The following is a 14,385-nucleotide window of genomic DNA, read 5'->3' as shown; positions in this document are numbered from 1 at the left end:
GGACTCTGACTTGAACGCCGCTCGCCGTGACGCATCGTTTCCGCAACGTCAGTTGCTCTCGTGCTTCTAGCGAAAGGGAAAATGTCGGCGTATTAGTGGGGTTTTGTTGTGCCACTAGAGAGTGACTTTTGGCTACGCGTTTCCTGAACAAATTTTACAGAAGAGAATTCTCCATCGATACAATTTCGAGAAGACTAAACATCGTCATGTTTGCCAGTAAATGGCGTATAAGTCCCCGCGGGTACGTTTAGTACTTTAAATCAGGTTTGATTCCGACGTGAGCCAGTCGCAGAGTCCGCCGTCGGTTCTAGCAGAGGAAGGACAGAAATAGGGAAGCCAAGAGCAATATGTCGATGCAGTTGGCGATGTCAGTAGCAAAGAATGAGTTTATCGTGGGTGGCAAATACAGGCTGTTGAGGAAGATTGGCTCAGGATCTTTTGGCGACATTTACCTCGGTATCAACATCTCTAATGGTGAGGTAAGGAGTACCGTTTCATGTGAGACGACCTGCCAGCACATCTTCTTCCTCGTCTTCCTTGTTCTTTTTTATTTTTTCGTCCGCTTCTTAACAAAATAATTCGTCTGGTCTGCGTTTCGAAAATGTTCTACCCCTTATATCGCTATTAAACTTCTTACGAAATATGTTTTTCACGATATTGTTGTTGCTCACTTGAAATAACCCGTTGTTTTTTCTCGGCGAATTTGCAAGTTGTAAACTTTTCGTTTTAGTACAGTGACGTTTACGCGACCGATCTGTCGAGTTGGGCTATTTAAAACAATTTTACGAGTTCGTTTTGTGTAACTGTGAACGTTCATCCAACTTTTTACAATGTGATTAACCTCTATATGTAAAAAAGAATATTGATGTATATATTATTTACGTAAGATCATTGATTATAAACCAGTATTTGCACTTAAAACATATATTTGCAATGTTTGCGATGAAACACTTGTAGCGAATGGTTGGTAAAAAATTATACTTGCATAGGTAAAATTCATTGTTGTTTTTCAAACAAAATTCACATTTCAAACCTACTTTTCATTCAATTTATGGAGTGCATTTATATTATCTTATTCCTTGCCTTTTTATATGAGACTATTTTTAGTCAAATGCAACTTCACAAATTGCTACACGTATTTCATATTTTGTGCAATCATTTTTTCACCATTCATAAATAAGATGATAACAATTTTGTTATTAGTATTAAACAAAAACGATATATGTATATACATGGATAACCTTTTTCATATTAAATATGGGTAAGTTATGCGTATGTAAATTTTAGTACAAAGTGATCAAAATATAATAAGAGAGAATATCATGGATCAAAATTTTACATAATATCCTTATTTATTTGGGAAATATCAAAACAAATGCCTTCCTTCTTTAATGTATCATGTAACATAAATTATATTGATAGACTATGAGTTACAAGGAAATAATAGCGAACTTTTTATACGTACATAAAAATAAAGATACACAGAAAATGAAAAGATTCGCAACTATAACAATGTAAAGATGAATACATTGAACTCTTTGAATAACAATTTACATTATGCACATTATGTGTTATTTTAGGAAGTCGCTGTTAAATTGGAGAGCATACGTGCTCGGCATCCGCAACTCCTATACGAGTCAAAGCTATATAAAATTTTACATGATGGTATAGGAATACCTCGCATACGTTGGTAACTATTATTATTCTTCTCATTTCATTTCTTTACGAGGAAAATAATTTTATTGTACCTAATATTCAATTATCGTTAAAACAAAGTAAAATTATAAAAAATAATCGTGCACACAAAATCTGAGTACGAAAATAAGATCGGTTCATAAATATTGGTTTGTTTCTTTATTAAATGTAGGTATGGACAAGAACGAGAGTATAATGTACTTGTCATGGACCTCCTTGGACCATCTCTCGAAAACCTTTTCTCTTTTTGTACAAGAAGATTTACAATTAAGACAGTCTTAATGTTGGCAGACCAAATGATCGGTAGGATTGAATATGTTCATTGCAAACATTTTATCCATAGAGATATCAAACCGGATAATTTTTTAATGGGTATTGGCCGTCACTGTAATAAGGTATGATTTTAATAATATCGAATATCATTTTTTCTTACAGTTTTATAACTAACCACGACTGAAATATATGTTGATTATCTGAAAACTTTTAGCTCTATCTTATTGATTTTGGATTAGCTAAAAAATATAGAGATAGTCGTACAAGACTGCATATAATGTATCGGGAAGATAAAAATTTAACAGGCACAGCAAGGTATGCCTCGATTAATGCCCATCTTGGAATAGAACAAAGCCGTCGCGATGACATGGAATCGCTCGGTTACGTGCTTATGTATTTCAATCGTGGATCTTTGCCTTGGCAAGGACTTAAAGCTGCTACTAAAAAGCAGAAATACGAGAAAATAAGCGAGAAAAAAATGTCCACGCCTGTAGAAGTTTTATGTAAGGTGAGCTTTACCGTTTTGAAGCATATACTCTTTATCAGAAGTAAATTACACTAATGATATGTATTTTTTTACCCCCTAAATCACTCATTCAGGGATTTCCTGCTGAATTCGCGATGTATTTAAATTATACGCGGGGTTTACGTTTCGAAGAAAGTCCAGATTATATGTATCTTCGTCAACTTTTCCGTATACTTTTCCGTACATTGAACCATCAATATGATTACACATTTGATTGGACAATGCTGAAACATAAAAGTACTTTGCCTACTGCACCAGTTGTAGATGGTCCAAGTCAAGCCAATCAAGGTGCTCAGGGGCAAGGACAAGCCCAAGGTCAGTCACCCGCTCAGACCAACGCTCAACCAGGTGTTCTTTTCTATTCCAATTCATATATTTACATGCACATTAACTTTAGTGTTTCCAAAGAATATTTCAGACAATATTTAAATTGAGTTTACAATTTTTTTTTTCTTTCGAAAAAGAGATAACTTTCTATGATTTTAAAATCATCTGTGACTTCTACAACTGAAATTGAACATAAAATTTGTTTTTGCCGTAATCACAGGCTCTTTAACAACTTTGAATAAGTTCGAAAAAAAATAACCTCACTTTAGCGTGTATTTATCTTTTCGTAGCATTCAAGTTGTATCTGAAATATTTTTTGTATTGTCACGTCTGTAGAGACATACCTGTTTTAGAACAGTATATACAAAAGAGTTAGTCTTTTAGTTGTAGAGCATAGCATAGAAATTTCAATTATTTTCTCGCGTTTTAGATACGTTTATTGCCGCGGTATTTATAGTGAAAATTAGTATTCGTATTAATATTCTCTTTCAATAGTAGTATTAGTATTTAGTATAAATATTTAACCTATCGTTTTTCACTTTTGTATAATGTGCAATGTACTCTTTGTTTCAGAAAGGATAAAACTATAATTACTTCTCATCGCATCAATCCTATTTGCAGTCACTGAAGTGTCCAAGATCAGGTACTCAACTTTGTACGAATGCCATGCAAAGAGTCAAATCAATCAATCCTCTAAGTTTACAACAAAGGAGGAGATTTACAATTAAAAGCGTATCGTACACAAGTAAAGGACAATGCCACGGGTACACATTGTGCGAATTCACTGATCAGTGAATGCTTTCAGTGTATTTCTCAGTGCTTAGAGTTTTGGTTGATCTACCTCTTTGGGCTTAAAAATCCAACCGAGATCAGCCAGAAGTGGCTTGTTCTTATTTTGTTATTACCTATTTAATTCACCGTTGATAATAATTGAAAATAAAGGTTTTGATGCCCCGAAGACCTTTGTAAGAGAGTACACGTAACGGTGTAATATGTGTGATTTAATCGAAAAAAATCTGACATACAAATTTTCATAGAAAGAAAGAGAGAACGTTTCGACTATTCTTAAGCTGTTCGAGGGGGTAGACGATTGAGTGCATCGTATAAAAATTTTATATCTATTCTACAGATAGAGAGAGAGAGAGAGAGAGAGAGAGAGAGAGAGAGAGAGAGAGAGAGAGAGAGAGAAAAGGGAAATGTGAGGGACGCGTGAATGGTTATGCGAGAGTATGAAGAAAAAAATATATAAGTAAGTGTACTGAGAGATAAATACAGTTTGTTGCTTCCTGATTTTTGTTTTATTCTCAGTACAATACAATATAAATATATAAAACGTGTGCAACTTTGAGAGAAATGTTAATATTTTTCTTACATATAAACATCGGGACAACAGTATCAAAGATATATTCCTCCTTTGATATTATTGACTCTGGTAATAATTTTTTTTAATATACGTATATATACACACAATAACGTACACATAAAACACATACATGCGTACGTAAAAGTTAAGTGGAAGTATCTCTGAAGTAAGTACTGGAAGGTAATATATATACACATTACTATTAAGGCAGCAATTTAATTTTTAGATACGTTATGTCGATCAAGAAACGAACAAATTAGTAGCGATTCTGTTCTAACAAACTCTTCACTCTTGACTCTCTTTCTTTCTGTGAGTATACTTAGTCGACTTATGGTAAATAAACTCAACATTAAACAGACTTTTTTTTTGTATTGGAGACGGTTTACAGGCTTGTCTTTTATGCAATTAAGAAAAAAAGAAGAGGAAAGTTAAAAAAAAAAAAAGAAATGCATAAATAACGCGTGAAATGCAATTCTGTAACCAGATCCAGCCAAAAAGTATTTCTTCCGTATAGTTTTAATGGCAGAGACTGTGCAGTGGTATCCCTCGTGCTATTGCTTCGATATTTAAGTTTACACTTACGTGACTTTTAGAAATCTTTAATCGATCAGCCAGTCGATTGTTGATATGTATAATGAATCTTCATATACAAAAGTCACGATACACGCAGCGATTAAGAGAGTTTCTTTCTCTTTTTTCTTTTAGAATACTCGTTTCTGTCATTGAAAATTGTCGTTCGGATTGACTATTTTCTAGTTGCGCCAATATTCACGTTCATGTTCCAAGCACTACTTCCAAAATGGTATATAATCGATCACTGTTATCTCATCGTGTCCTTATTAAGAGATATATTCTAAACGAACATGAGGGTCCGGTCAGCCTTAGTACAGCCCCTAGGATACAAGGGATAATACGACTGGATCTAATGTATCACTATATTTTGAAAAAAAGGACAATTTGTTTGTTGATATTTTCAAACAGTGATTAAAAAAAAAAAGAGATATAATCATCAAATATCCTTGAGTGAATGTATGCTTTATTATTATTATTATTATTATTATTTTTATTATTTTTATTATTATTATTATTATTGAAAATGAGGGAAACGAAAAAACAGAATTAACGAGTAAAAGTGTGTATTACAATGCAGTGAGAATGAATGAACGAGTAAGTTAATGAATAATTAATGATATATGCACTTATTACTATCTGGTATGTATGTGTGTATATACAGGCTGTCCCGCGAGATATTCAACATACTTTTTCTCACATGATCAGCAGGTCATACTGAATAAAAGAATGTCGTATGCATTATAGGTCCATCTAATTTCATTGTCCAATTATATCAGAAACAATACATTACACATATAGTAAAATAAGTTATATTTTTTTCAACAGAAACATACCGATTTTCGTTTGTACGCATAATGTTCTAATCATTGTTAAATGATCATATTTTCATTTATGTCCTTGTCTTTCTGTATAAATCTTTGACTTTGCATAACGAACCCAAGAATTCTAGTTGCTATCAATAGCTTGTGTACACTAAAAAATGTACTGCCAGATTTTACTTAAATATTGTATATGCATTATTTAGATTCTTCTTGCGTTTCTTACTCGATCACGAAATATAATTTGTTTCGTAGAATTCTATATACATTTCGAACAATAAAGTAAGAAGGTACTGCCATTGGAATATTATTGCTGTTTAATACACGTTAGAAAAATGAACACGAACAGCATATTGGTATAATCTGCATCTTAAACAACAAACTACAAGGAACTGAGCCACGTATATTTTAAGCTAACACTTATTTTTATAATTGAAAAAACAAGACTAAGCATTATCTTGGCGATGAAAAATGTATACCTATAATGCATGAAACATTTTCATATTCTTAATGATCTGAGAAATATGTGAAAAAAAATTCGTTAAATATTTTATGGGACATTCTGTATATAGATATGAGTCTTTATATATGTGTATACATACATACGTGTGTGTATGTATAATAAAATGTGACAGTAATTAAGACATACGTTATTTCATAAATAATGAAAAAGATCATCAACAGTTTATTGCTCCTTTTATCGCTATAAATAAAAAGTGGAACATTGTATTATAGTCTCTATTTCATTAAGTGTCAATTTCAATGGCAATACACAATTATTATCGTTATCCAGAATGGTAGTGACATGATGTTCAAAGTGGACGGTATACTTGGTTCCCATGAACTGTGTTGCGATATTCTTGACACATGGGATATATATGTAAAGGATATTTATGTAAATACTTTTTAAGTCATATATATATATATATATTTGACGATTCTTTAAAAGATATTATACAGAAGCCATAGAGGCGCGTAAAACTTTATCGTTCGAATTGTTAATAGTAATTAATATTTTGAGTTTATAATAAGGTAAAAAAGATACGGCAGACTACCAGCCAGACAATGCACCGGTCATCGTGCTGTAGTCGATTCGAGAAAAAATAAATAAAAATCGCACGATCTAGAATTATGTTATACGTTAGATTTTATCTGTTCCTTTTTCATCGGACATAAAAAAAATTAATTATTCACTTTTCTTTGTTACGTAGAAAATAGATTAACTAGATATACACAAAAGAATATCACCGGCTACCACAGTCTATAGTGCAAGTTATCATCGAAGCGAAGGTTATAAATTCATACTTTACAATACTTTATTATATTGCACTCGTCGCTGTTTTTGTGGTACCGTATTTTGTTGCAGCCAAACTCGTAATATTAGGATTAGCGTAAGGATTAGCGAATGAAAATTAATAGCACAGCAAAGTATGAATTTTCCTAAGTTCTTGCGTTCCTACATTTACAGTAAAAACTTGTTCTTGACCTTCGTGAGGTATTGCGATTTCAGCAGCGAGCAACTTGCTTTCCTGCATCGCTGCAGCCATTTCACGATTCGGGAATACTGCAAAATTGGCTTCAGCCATTCCACCCATTGTTCTCTGTATAACTTCTTCGAGTACTTCATTCTAGAAAACATCAATTTTTCGATTACTAATTGCAAAGACACCACTCTATGACTGTATACACTTTTTTCAGTAATTGATGACTTACTATCAGTTGATCAGCTCGTTCTTTCAGTCCCCTCATAATTATTTGTCGTTGTAGTAGTTGATAAACCGGCATTGCTTTCTCTAACACTGGGCCTTCCAGATCACGTGCCTTATTATGCCTTAAGTCAGGAACAACAGGGAATGTCATGACTTGTTTAATATCCTGAAAAATAAAATTAAATAAATATGAAATAAATATTCTTTGAATTATTTCATGTATACAATAATTATTGATAAGTAAAACTATACGTCAATATTTCGCGACTCACTTTGGTAAGATCATTAGTTTTTTGTTTCAGTTCTTGTATTTTCATAGCAATCGATTCCGGCCTGGATGAAGAAGTTATGGGATCCAAACTTTCCAACTTCTGGCGCAACACATCAGACATTAATTTCTTCTTTTGTTGATTTTCATTATTCAAAGCTTCTTTAAGCGCAGTTATCTCTTGCATCAAAAATTTGTTGTCTATCGATTGCATTCCAGACGATGTATTAACGTTTCCAGACAAATGATCAGCACCAGATACAGACATCATCGCCTTCTTTCCAACAGATTTCAATTTTTCCTTTAACTGACCCTTCTCAATTTCCAAGCTGTCGATATCTGTTTGAAGATGATCCATCGTTTCCTCGAATTCTTTCTCTTTCCGTTTCAATTGATTCAGCGCTTCTTCCAATTTTCTTTTCAATTTCTCCACATTCAATTCGTGCTCATGCTGTTGCGTTGCAAGCTTCTTCTCCGCGACATCCTTTCTCAAAATCATTTCACACAATTCTTCTTGTTTCTCTCGAAGAGCCAATCTTGCCGCGAGTATATCACTATCTCTCGCTTCCAGCTTCCTGCTGAGTATCTTAATTTCTTCAGCTTCCTTCTTCGCCGCCTGTGCTCTCGCTTTAATAGGTTGTAACGGTTCATTTTCTGCGGTCTGTTCTCGTTGTTGCGATAACTGCCCTCTTATGGCCAACTCATTTTCACATTCAGCCATTTTTTGCGCTAAATTCGCAGCCAACTGTTGGATGCTCGTTAGGCTTCCTTTAATCGTAGCTATAGGCCCAACATCCTCCGTATCGTAGACCTTCTCGCAAGACACTGAAGCCATCTCCTTCAGCTTATCCGCGCTAAGTCCCGTATCTAAGTCACCGTCGGTGATAATCGCTTGCACAGCGCTCTTCAACAATATCTGTAAGGTTTTCATGATTTTCACAGCATGCTGATAACACGTAAAAAGTTGTTCGCTGCAGTCTTTATCCAATCCCAAGTTTGATTCCGGCGTGTGAATCGCTGCAGCGTGATCTGTTAATACTCGCCTCCTAGCCGATTTTAAGTGTTGTTGAATTACTTCGCACGTAGTTTCCGCGTATTGACAAAGTAGGCCTATGTCACCACTGTTGCCCTGAATCAGAGTTTTAATTGCCGCGGCGTCAGTAGTAATAGCATCACAAGAACTATCCAACATCCTCGTACCATTGACTATGAGACGAGCCTGATTAATTGTTTCACCAAATAATACGGAGAACATGGTGCAGAAGTATCCGCAACACTTCTCGATAGCATCCATTGGAAGATTTTCGTCCAACTGATCTTTCTTTGCCAAATCTATCAAGGAATCCAAGGACTTTTCCTGTGCTGCCATTTCCGGATATGCTGCCCCGGCTTTAAGTAACATTTCGGGACTACACACGTTCAATGCAGAATCAAAGCAACCGAGGAACGTTTGCAACGCATACATGTACGAGCAAAGACGTGATCTAAAGGTGTACTGTGCTACAGAATGACCCTTTAAGATGGCTGTTCTGTCTATTTTATCTAAGGACCTATATTTCTCTCGTACCTGCGACATAAGTATCTCAGTTTTTTGTATCATTCTTGGTACAAGCAGAAGCGTTAAAATAGCGTCGTGATCTCCGCCACGAGCTAAGAATGCTGGAGGCATGAAAGATAACAAGTATTTCACGTGATTTCGTGCTTCCTCGGCTTCTAATCGTCGTAACTCGAGATCAACAGCTTTCGTCTGCGCGCGGGTTTCAGCGAAAGTCTTTTGGAAATCTAGAATTTCTGCCAATTGTTGTTCTGCGCCACCCATTCCAAACTTGGAGGTTTCAGTTGATTGTACACGTTGTTGTAGTTGCAAACACTGGTCTTGCAGCTGATGAGTGAGCTCGCGGAACTTTGTGATCGTTAACTCGCGGTCCGCTAGTGTCTCTAAGGCTGCGTCACGATGTCGATATGCATCTCGTGCTGCTCCAAGAGCTACGTCTAATTCTTCGCGTAATTCTAGCTCTAATTCTTTCGATGATTCAGCAAGTTGATCAGACATGTCCTGTAACGCTTCCAAATCTGAAACAGCCTCTTCCAATTCCGCGACTTTTTCCTCTAACGCCATCTTTTTCTCGCCGAGCACTTCCACCATTTCTTCAGCGCCTAATGCAGCATCGACTTGTTCTTGCAGATCCGCTATTTGATGTTCCATTTCTTCAACGCGCGAAGACAGTTTTTCCTTCGTGCGACCTAGCTCCAATATTTCCGATTTCTTTTGATCCAAATCTTTCTGGAGTTTTTGAAATTCGTGTTTTTCATGCGCAGAAAGATCCCGCATCCTGACAAGGGTTTCCCGTAACCGATTGTTTTGCTGTTCCAACTGTTTTATCTCGTAACTTGAAACTCCGCCAGCCGTACCGCCTCCTGTAGCCCGTTCAGACACTTCTGTCCGTAATATTTCTAGATCCAACGTTTGCTCCTCCAGTTTTTCTTTTAATTGTTCTAACTCAATTTGTAATGTTTCAGCCTTCTCCTCAGCCATCTCTTTATCTAACGTTGCCATCTCTACGGTTTCTGCGAGATCTGCCATCTCCTCCTGGAACTGTTCGCGAGCCGCGTGCGCCTCTCTCGTTTCCTGACGTGCACGTTGCAGATCCCTTTGAAGGCTAGCCTTTCATCATACAAAAAAATGTACAAAATATTTAAAGTAATACAAGGTAATGTATACATATGTATATATCTAAAATTAATTCTAAATTTTTTCATTACTTGACTTTCCATAACTTTCGTTTTGAATTCAATAAGTTGATCGAGTTGAAGTTTCGTTTTTTCAAAGTCTTTCATTCGTTCTTTGTCCTGCATTCTCTTCACCCGTAAAGTTTCCACTTTCTCCGTGAGATCACGAACCTACAGAGTTACATGCATAAGATACATTTTGAAAAATGAGATATATTGTATTTGTATACGTATTTTATGAAAAGAAGAGAAAAAAGGAGAGAGGTACATTTTTAAATACGATTTACCTGAGATTTTAGGTTCTCATTTTCTTGCTGAAGTTGTAAGTGCGATAATTTTTCTTCCACTAGATTCGCAGCTGCCGCAGAACCAGCCATTACTTGACCAGGTACAAACTGTGGTTTCAGAGTCTCTACAAAACCTGTCTAAATTGTAAAACAAACTATAAGTGATATTACAATAACTAAATATCGGGTGTTTCTTTTATTATCACACTGAACTCCTGTATGTCTCAAGAAAAGAGTTATTCCAGGTCCTGTTTCTCAGCATACCTGGTGTATCCTAAGAGTGTTTTATTTCAATTGTGCAATTATCATGAATGACGCGAATTCAAAATATAATTTCTTTTAGCAGTGGTAATGAAAAAAACACCCCATACTTCCTATACGAAACATGTTTTAGAAGAGTATTGTATTTTGTATGTACATTCAGTGGAATTAGTCTATTTCAAATATGATTAATAAGATTAATTATGACAAAAGACACCAACAAGCTACACCAAATATTCTATTAGTTCTAACAAAGTGTAGGAAAATTCAGTCCATGAATTTGAATCGTGTTACATGACACTGGAATTATACAGTGGGCATAATATCAGCTAAGTCATCTATCGTGTGTCCTAACCATTTATAAATATATCAATTGCATTTGTGTCAGGAATGTGGGATTTTCGATAAAAGACAATTAAATAAAGACAAAGAGAGAGAAAGAGAGAAAGATTGTTCCAAACGTAGAGGAACAAGTTTATCCCACAATGCCTATTCATAAGGAAACCATTACTAACACCCTAGTAGTATAATTCTAAGGGGAATTCAACATCTAATTGTTAAAAAAAAAAAGAGAGATCATATATATTTGAACACCCTTTCCTTTGAGAAGTTTTAAACTATCAAAGCATCACAGAACTGAATTAACTAAGCAAGATGCTTAATGAAACAGTGAAGAATGGGTGAAGGAGGATAAATCAGTCCCATAATTCATTTAGAAGAAGTAAACCCATCAAAGTGCGATGATGCTAGTTGTTACGAAGTCATGTGTTACGATGTTTATGATCAACAAACAACTAGTATGAAAAAGTTTGAGGTCAGATGAGAAAATTTAGATTATACAATTAATGAGTATTAATTACATTATTGTGATCGTCTTGGGCCTTTGGCTTTTTGCCGGGAGACGAGCTCGTGCTAGGGGACTTCTGAAACACGTACGTGCATTCCCATATGAATCATTCTGTGCCAACGGAACTGTTCAACATTTACTGAAATGTTTAAAGTTTCACCACTCTGCCTTTATTAGTTTGCCTATTGCTAATAAGAATTTCTCTGCAATATTTTTCGTCGATCCATAATACCGAGTCACAGAATGAGATTTTCCGAATATGATAGTAACAACATACATGTAAGTTACTTCAAGTAATTCAGATATTTAAAGGTACCAAAAACCAATCAAACTTTTTGTTAATTTGAAATTATGAAAATTCATCGCATTTAGAGGCTTATATTTTGTTATGGAAGAATATATCGTGTATCCATGCCTTGTCGAATCTTCAGAATAATCCATTTACTGTGTTCACATAAATAACTGATACAACAACTTATAATTGAACGTGTAAGAACGATACAATGTAAAATACGACACGATTTGGAACAAAAAATAATACCTCGATAAACGAAGCTCGTTTTGTGGAAGTTGGCGCAGGTATAAGCGATTCCCCACCGTCTTTACGTTCATGCTGCGATCCGGACAGGCTTTCTGTACTCGGGGCACTTAATAGTGTTCTACTACCAGCCAAAGATAGTCTTGAGCTGCAAAAATAAGTGAGTTAATATTTCTTTGGTAATTCTAAGTCAAGTTTTCAGAATACTAAAATTGTTTAAAGTTACACATCTTTTACACAAAAAACTATATTTAAAAGCAAAAGAAATTGATAAACTACAACACAATTTAGGCATATCGTTGCTAATATGTGAATACGTTTGGATGTAATGAATTTTATTACAAGATACATTACTGACATATTGACTACTACTAGATTTAAAAAAAAAAAACAATAAAGCAATTGCAACTCTTTATTCATATGCTTCTTCTTATTACTTGTGTATTTGTAACAGTTTAGGTATTATCAACATTGAAATACAATTAAAAGCCTGTAATGAGGAAAGCTAATGAGAATCATAAGAAGTTATGAATAGCAATTATGAGCATTGGCTAAATTACACATATAAAAGCATTTAAGATTATAAACATTAAATCGAATTTCTCAATGATCAATCCACACAAATTCTTACCCAGATAGCTTGTCAGATTGCTGCCTGGTATGGGCAGGAGATGTTTTTCTCCGTACTCTTTTATGACCAGCATATGAATTTTAAGAATTTATTAATTATACTTGCCTTCTGTCTATCTTATTCTTTTATTTTTCACACATAGCAATTTTTCAACTACTTCAAATAGTTTATTTTGCAAATTAAAAATTCTGATAAATGATTCAATGCAATAACTTACGCGGTAGGTTCATTCCTTCGACGTGTACTAATGCTAGCATGAAATTTATGAAAACATAAATTAATACACAATCATATATTGATGGATTATGAGATTAGTCTAATAACAAAAAAATAAATAAATAAATAACAAATGCTTGATTGACTTTCCAATGACTAAATACAATAATACCTATTCAACCGACTTCTAGCACGTGCTGCGCTGGTTTCATCTGGAGTAGTAGCACTGCTACCTGCCGACGACGGACTAGCAGGTTCGGTTCTATTACCTGCTTCATCGAGTAAAATAAGTTGGGACTGCCGTACGAACATTCCATGATTTTCGGCACACTGTTGTAGCAAAAATAAGGCACATACATATAGAAGGTAACGCATGGTCACAGGATCATTTCTATTTCATACTCGTGCAAAAATATGAGACCTACTTTGAAGTACGATTGGCCCTTGATAGTCCCATTATTTTTCCCCTTCGGTTCATCAAGTATTACTCCGATCCACTTTCCAGTAGCAAAACTTGGATGACCGATATAAGCAATAACACCTTGACAGTCTTTCCCAGGAACTTCGACACGCTGTCCGATTTTATACGACATCTCAGCCGTGACAAATTATTATGTCTAATGCCCTACAGTTCATTTATTCTAACAGCAGTTCTTTTTAATTTTGCGCTCAATCATACGCTTTTTACAAGCAATTTAAACAATCTAGATTAAATTACACTATTCCACTGACAGTATTACGTTATGGCATACGATACTAACTATAAAACGAGTACATGTATCGCTTATGTCATCTAGGTACGCTTATATCAACGATTTTTACCTCTGTTCTATACTTAGCGCAGGTAGAAGAATTTTTATTTCAAAGCAGAATAATTTTGATCATATCTCTAAATTTTATTCAGACCCTATGGAATTTAGCAAATTTCCACTTTATTGTTTTCTAAACGGTACAGTAGATTGCTTTGATTTCTGTTGCGCTAACGTAATTCCACCGCCGTTGATTCTACCTGAAGTGCCGTGCTATGCGCAAGAAAAATCCATCTTCGATTATAGAAATCGTGCATTGCGCGCGACACTTCACATAGAACCGTGTTCTCACGTATTTATGTGCCGTGAAACGAGCAAAGCTATTCATTCCTGTACTACAGCAACTTTTATCTATGTTCCCGTAAAATTATTTTAAACGGAAATGAAAACAAGAAACGAGCCTTTCGTCAAACATCGCTTTCCCTCTTCGTCAGAAATATTTTATTTCGATTCACCACGAAATACCTTTCACAAAAATGTACCATCCGAAACATGAACACTAGGTAGCAGAGTG

The 14,385-nt window shown here is 35.0% G+C and overlaps 3 protein-coding genes across 12 annotated transcripts in view; 2 read left to right on the top strand and 1 right to left on the bottom strand.

Moving 5' to 3' along the window:
• The window catches only part of Nipp1 (nuclear inhibitor of protein phosphatase 1), a 28,014-nt gene that overhangs the window by 11,433 nt on the left and 2,196 nt on the right, over positions 1-14,385 (top strand). The window lies entirely within an intron of this gene.
• Positions 32-6,704, top strand: LOC143427855 (casein kinase I). Of its 6 annotated transcripts, none has more exons than XR_013102370.1 (7): positions 32-479; positions 1,581-1,690; positions 1,868-2,090; positions 2,183-2,476; positions 2,569-2,809; positions 3,395-3,464; positions 4,890-6,704. XR_013102370.1 is itself a non-coding variant. In XM_076902339.1 (6 exons), exons 1-6 carry the CDS (start codon positions 348-350, stop codon positions 3,409-3,411), a joined length of 1,017 nt encoding a protein of 338 aa, XP_076758454.1. In that variant the 5' UTR covers positions 32-347; the 3' UTR covers positions 3,412-4,111. The 6 variants fall into 6 exon arrangements, 2 of the variants coding, with proteins under 2 accessions (XP_076758454.1, XP_076758453.1); XR_013102369.1 differs by lacking the exon at positions 4,890-6,704 and adding an exon at positions 3,764-4,111; XR_013102368.1 differs by having other exon boundaries at positions 33-479; positions 2,569-2,842.
• On the bottom strand, positions 6,851-14,099 carry Dctn1-p150 (dynactin subunit 1). Of its 5 annotated transcripts, XM_076902323.1 has the most exons (11): positions 13,488-14,099; positions 13,235-13,392; positions 13,064-13,096; positions 12,847-12,903; positions 12,219-12,363; positions 11,691-11,753; positions 10,570-10,707; positions 10,316-10,453; positions 7,557-10,217; positions 7,289-7,450; positions 6,851-7,203 (listed from the first exon to the last, which is right to left on the bottom strand). In XM_076902323.1, the coding sequence occupies exons 1-11, from the start codon at positions 13,653-13,655 to the stop codon at positions 6,988-6,990; spliced, it is 3,939 nt and encodes a 1,312-aa protein (XP_076758438.1). In that variant the 5' UTR covers positions 13,656-14,099; the 3' UTR covers positions 6,851-6,987. The 5 variants fall into 5 exon arrangements, with proteins under 5 accessions (XP_076758438.1, XP_076758440.1, XP_076758439.1 ...); XM_076902325.1 differs by lacking the exon at positions 11,691-11,753 and having other exon boundaries at positions 13,488-14,098; XM_076902324.1 differs by lacking the exon at positions 12,847-12,903 and having other exon boundaries at positions 13,488-14,098.

Source organism: Xylocopa sonorina, chromosome 10 (assembly GCF_050948175.1).
Source record: "Xylocopa sonorina isolate GNS202 chromosome 10, iyXylSono1_principal, whole genome shotgun sequence".
Taxonomy (NCBI): Eukaryota; Metazoa; Arthropoda; class Insecta; order Hymenoptera; family Apidae; genus Xylocopa; species Xylocopa sonorina.
Note: the sequence above shows the minus strand (reverse complement) of the source record. Positions and strands in the feature narration are given on the sequence as shown.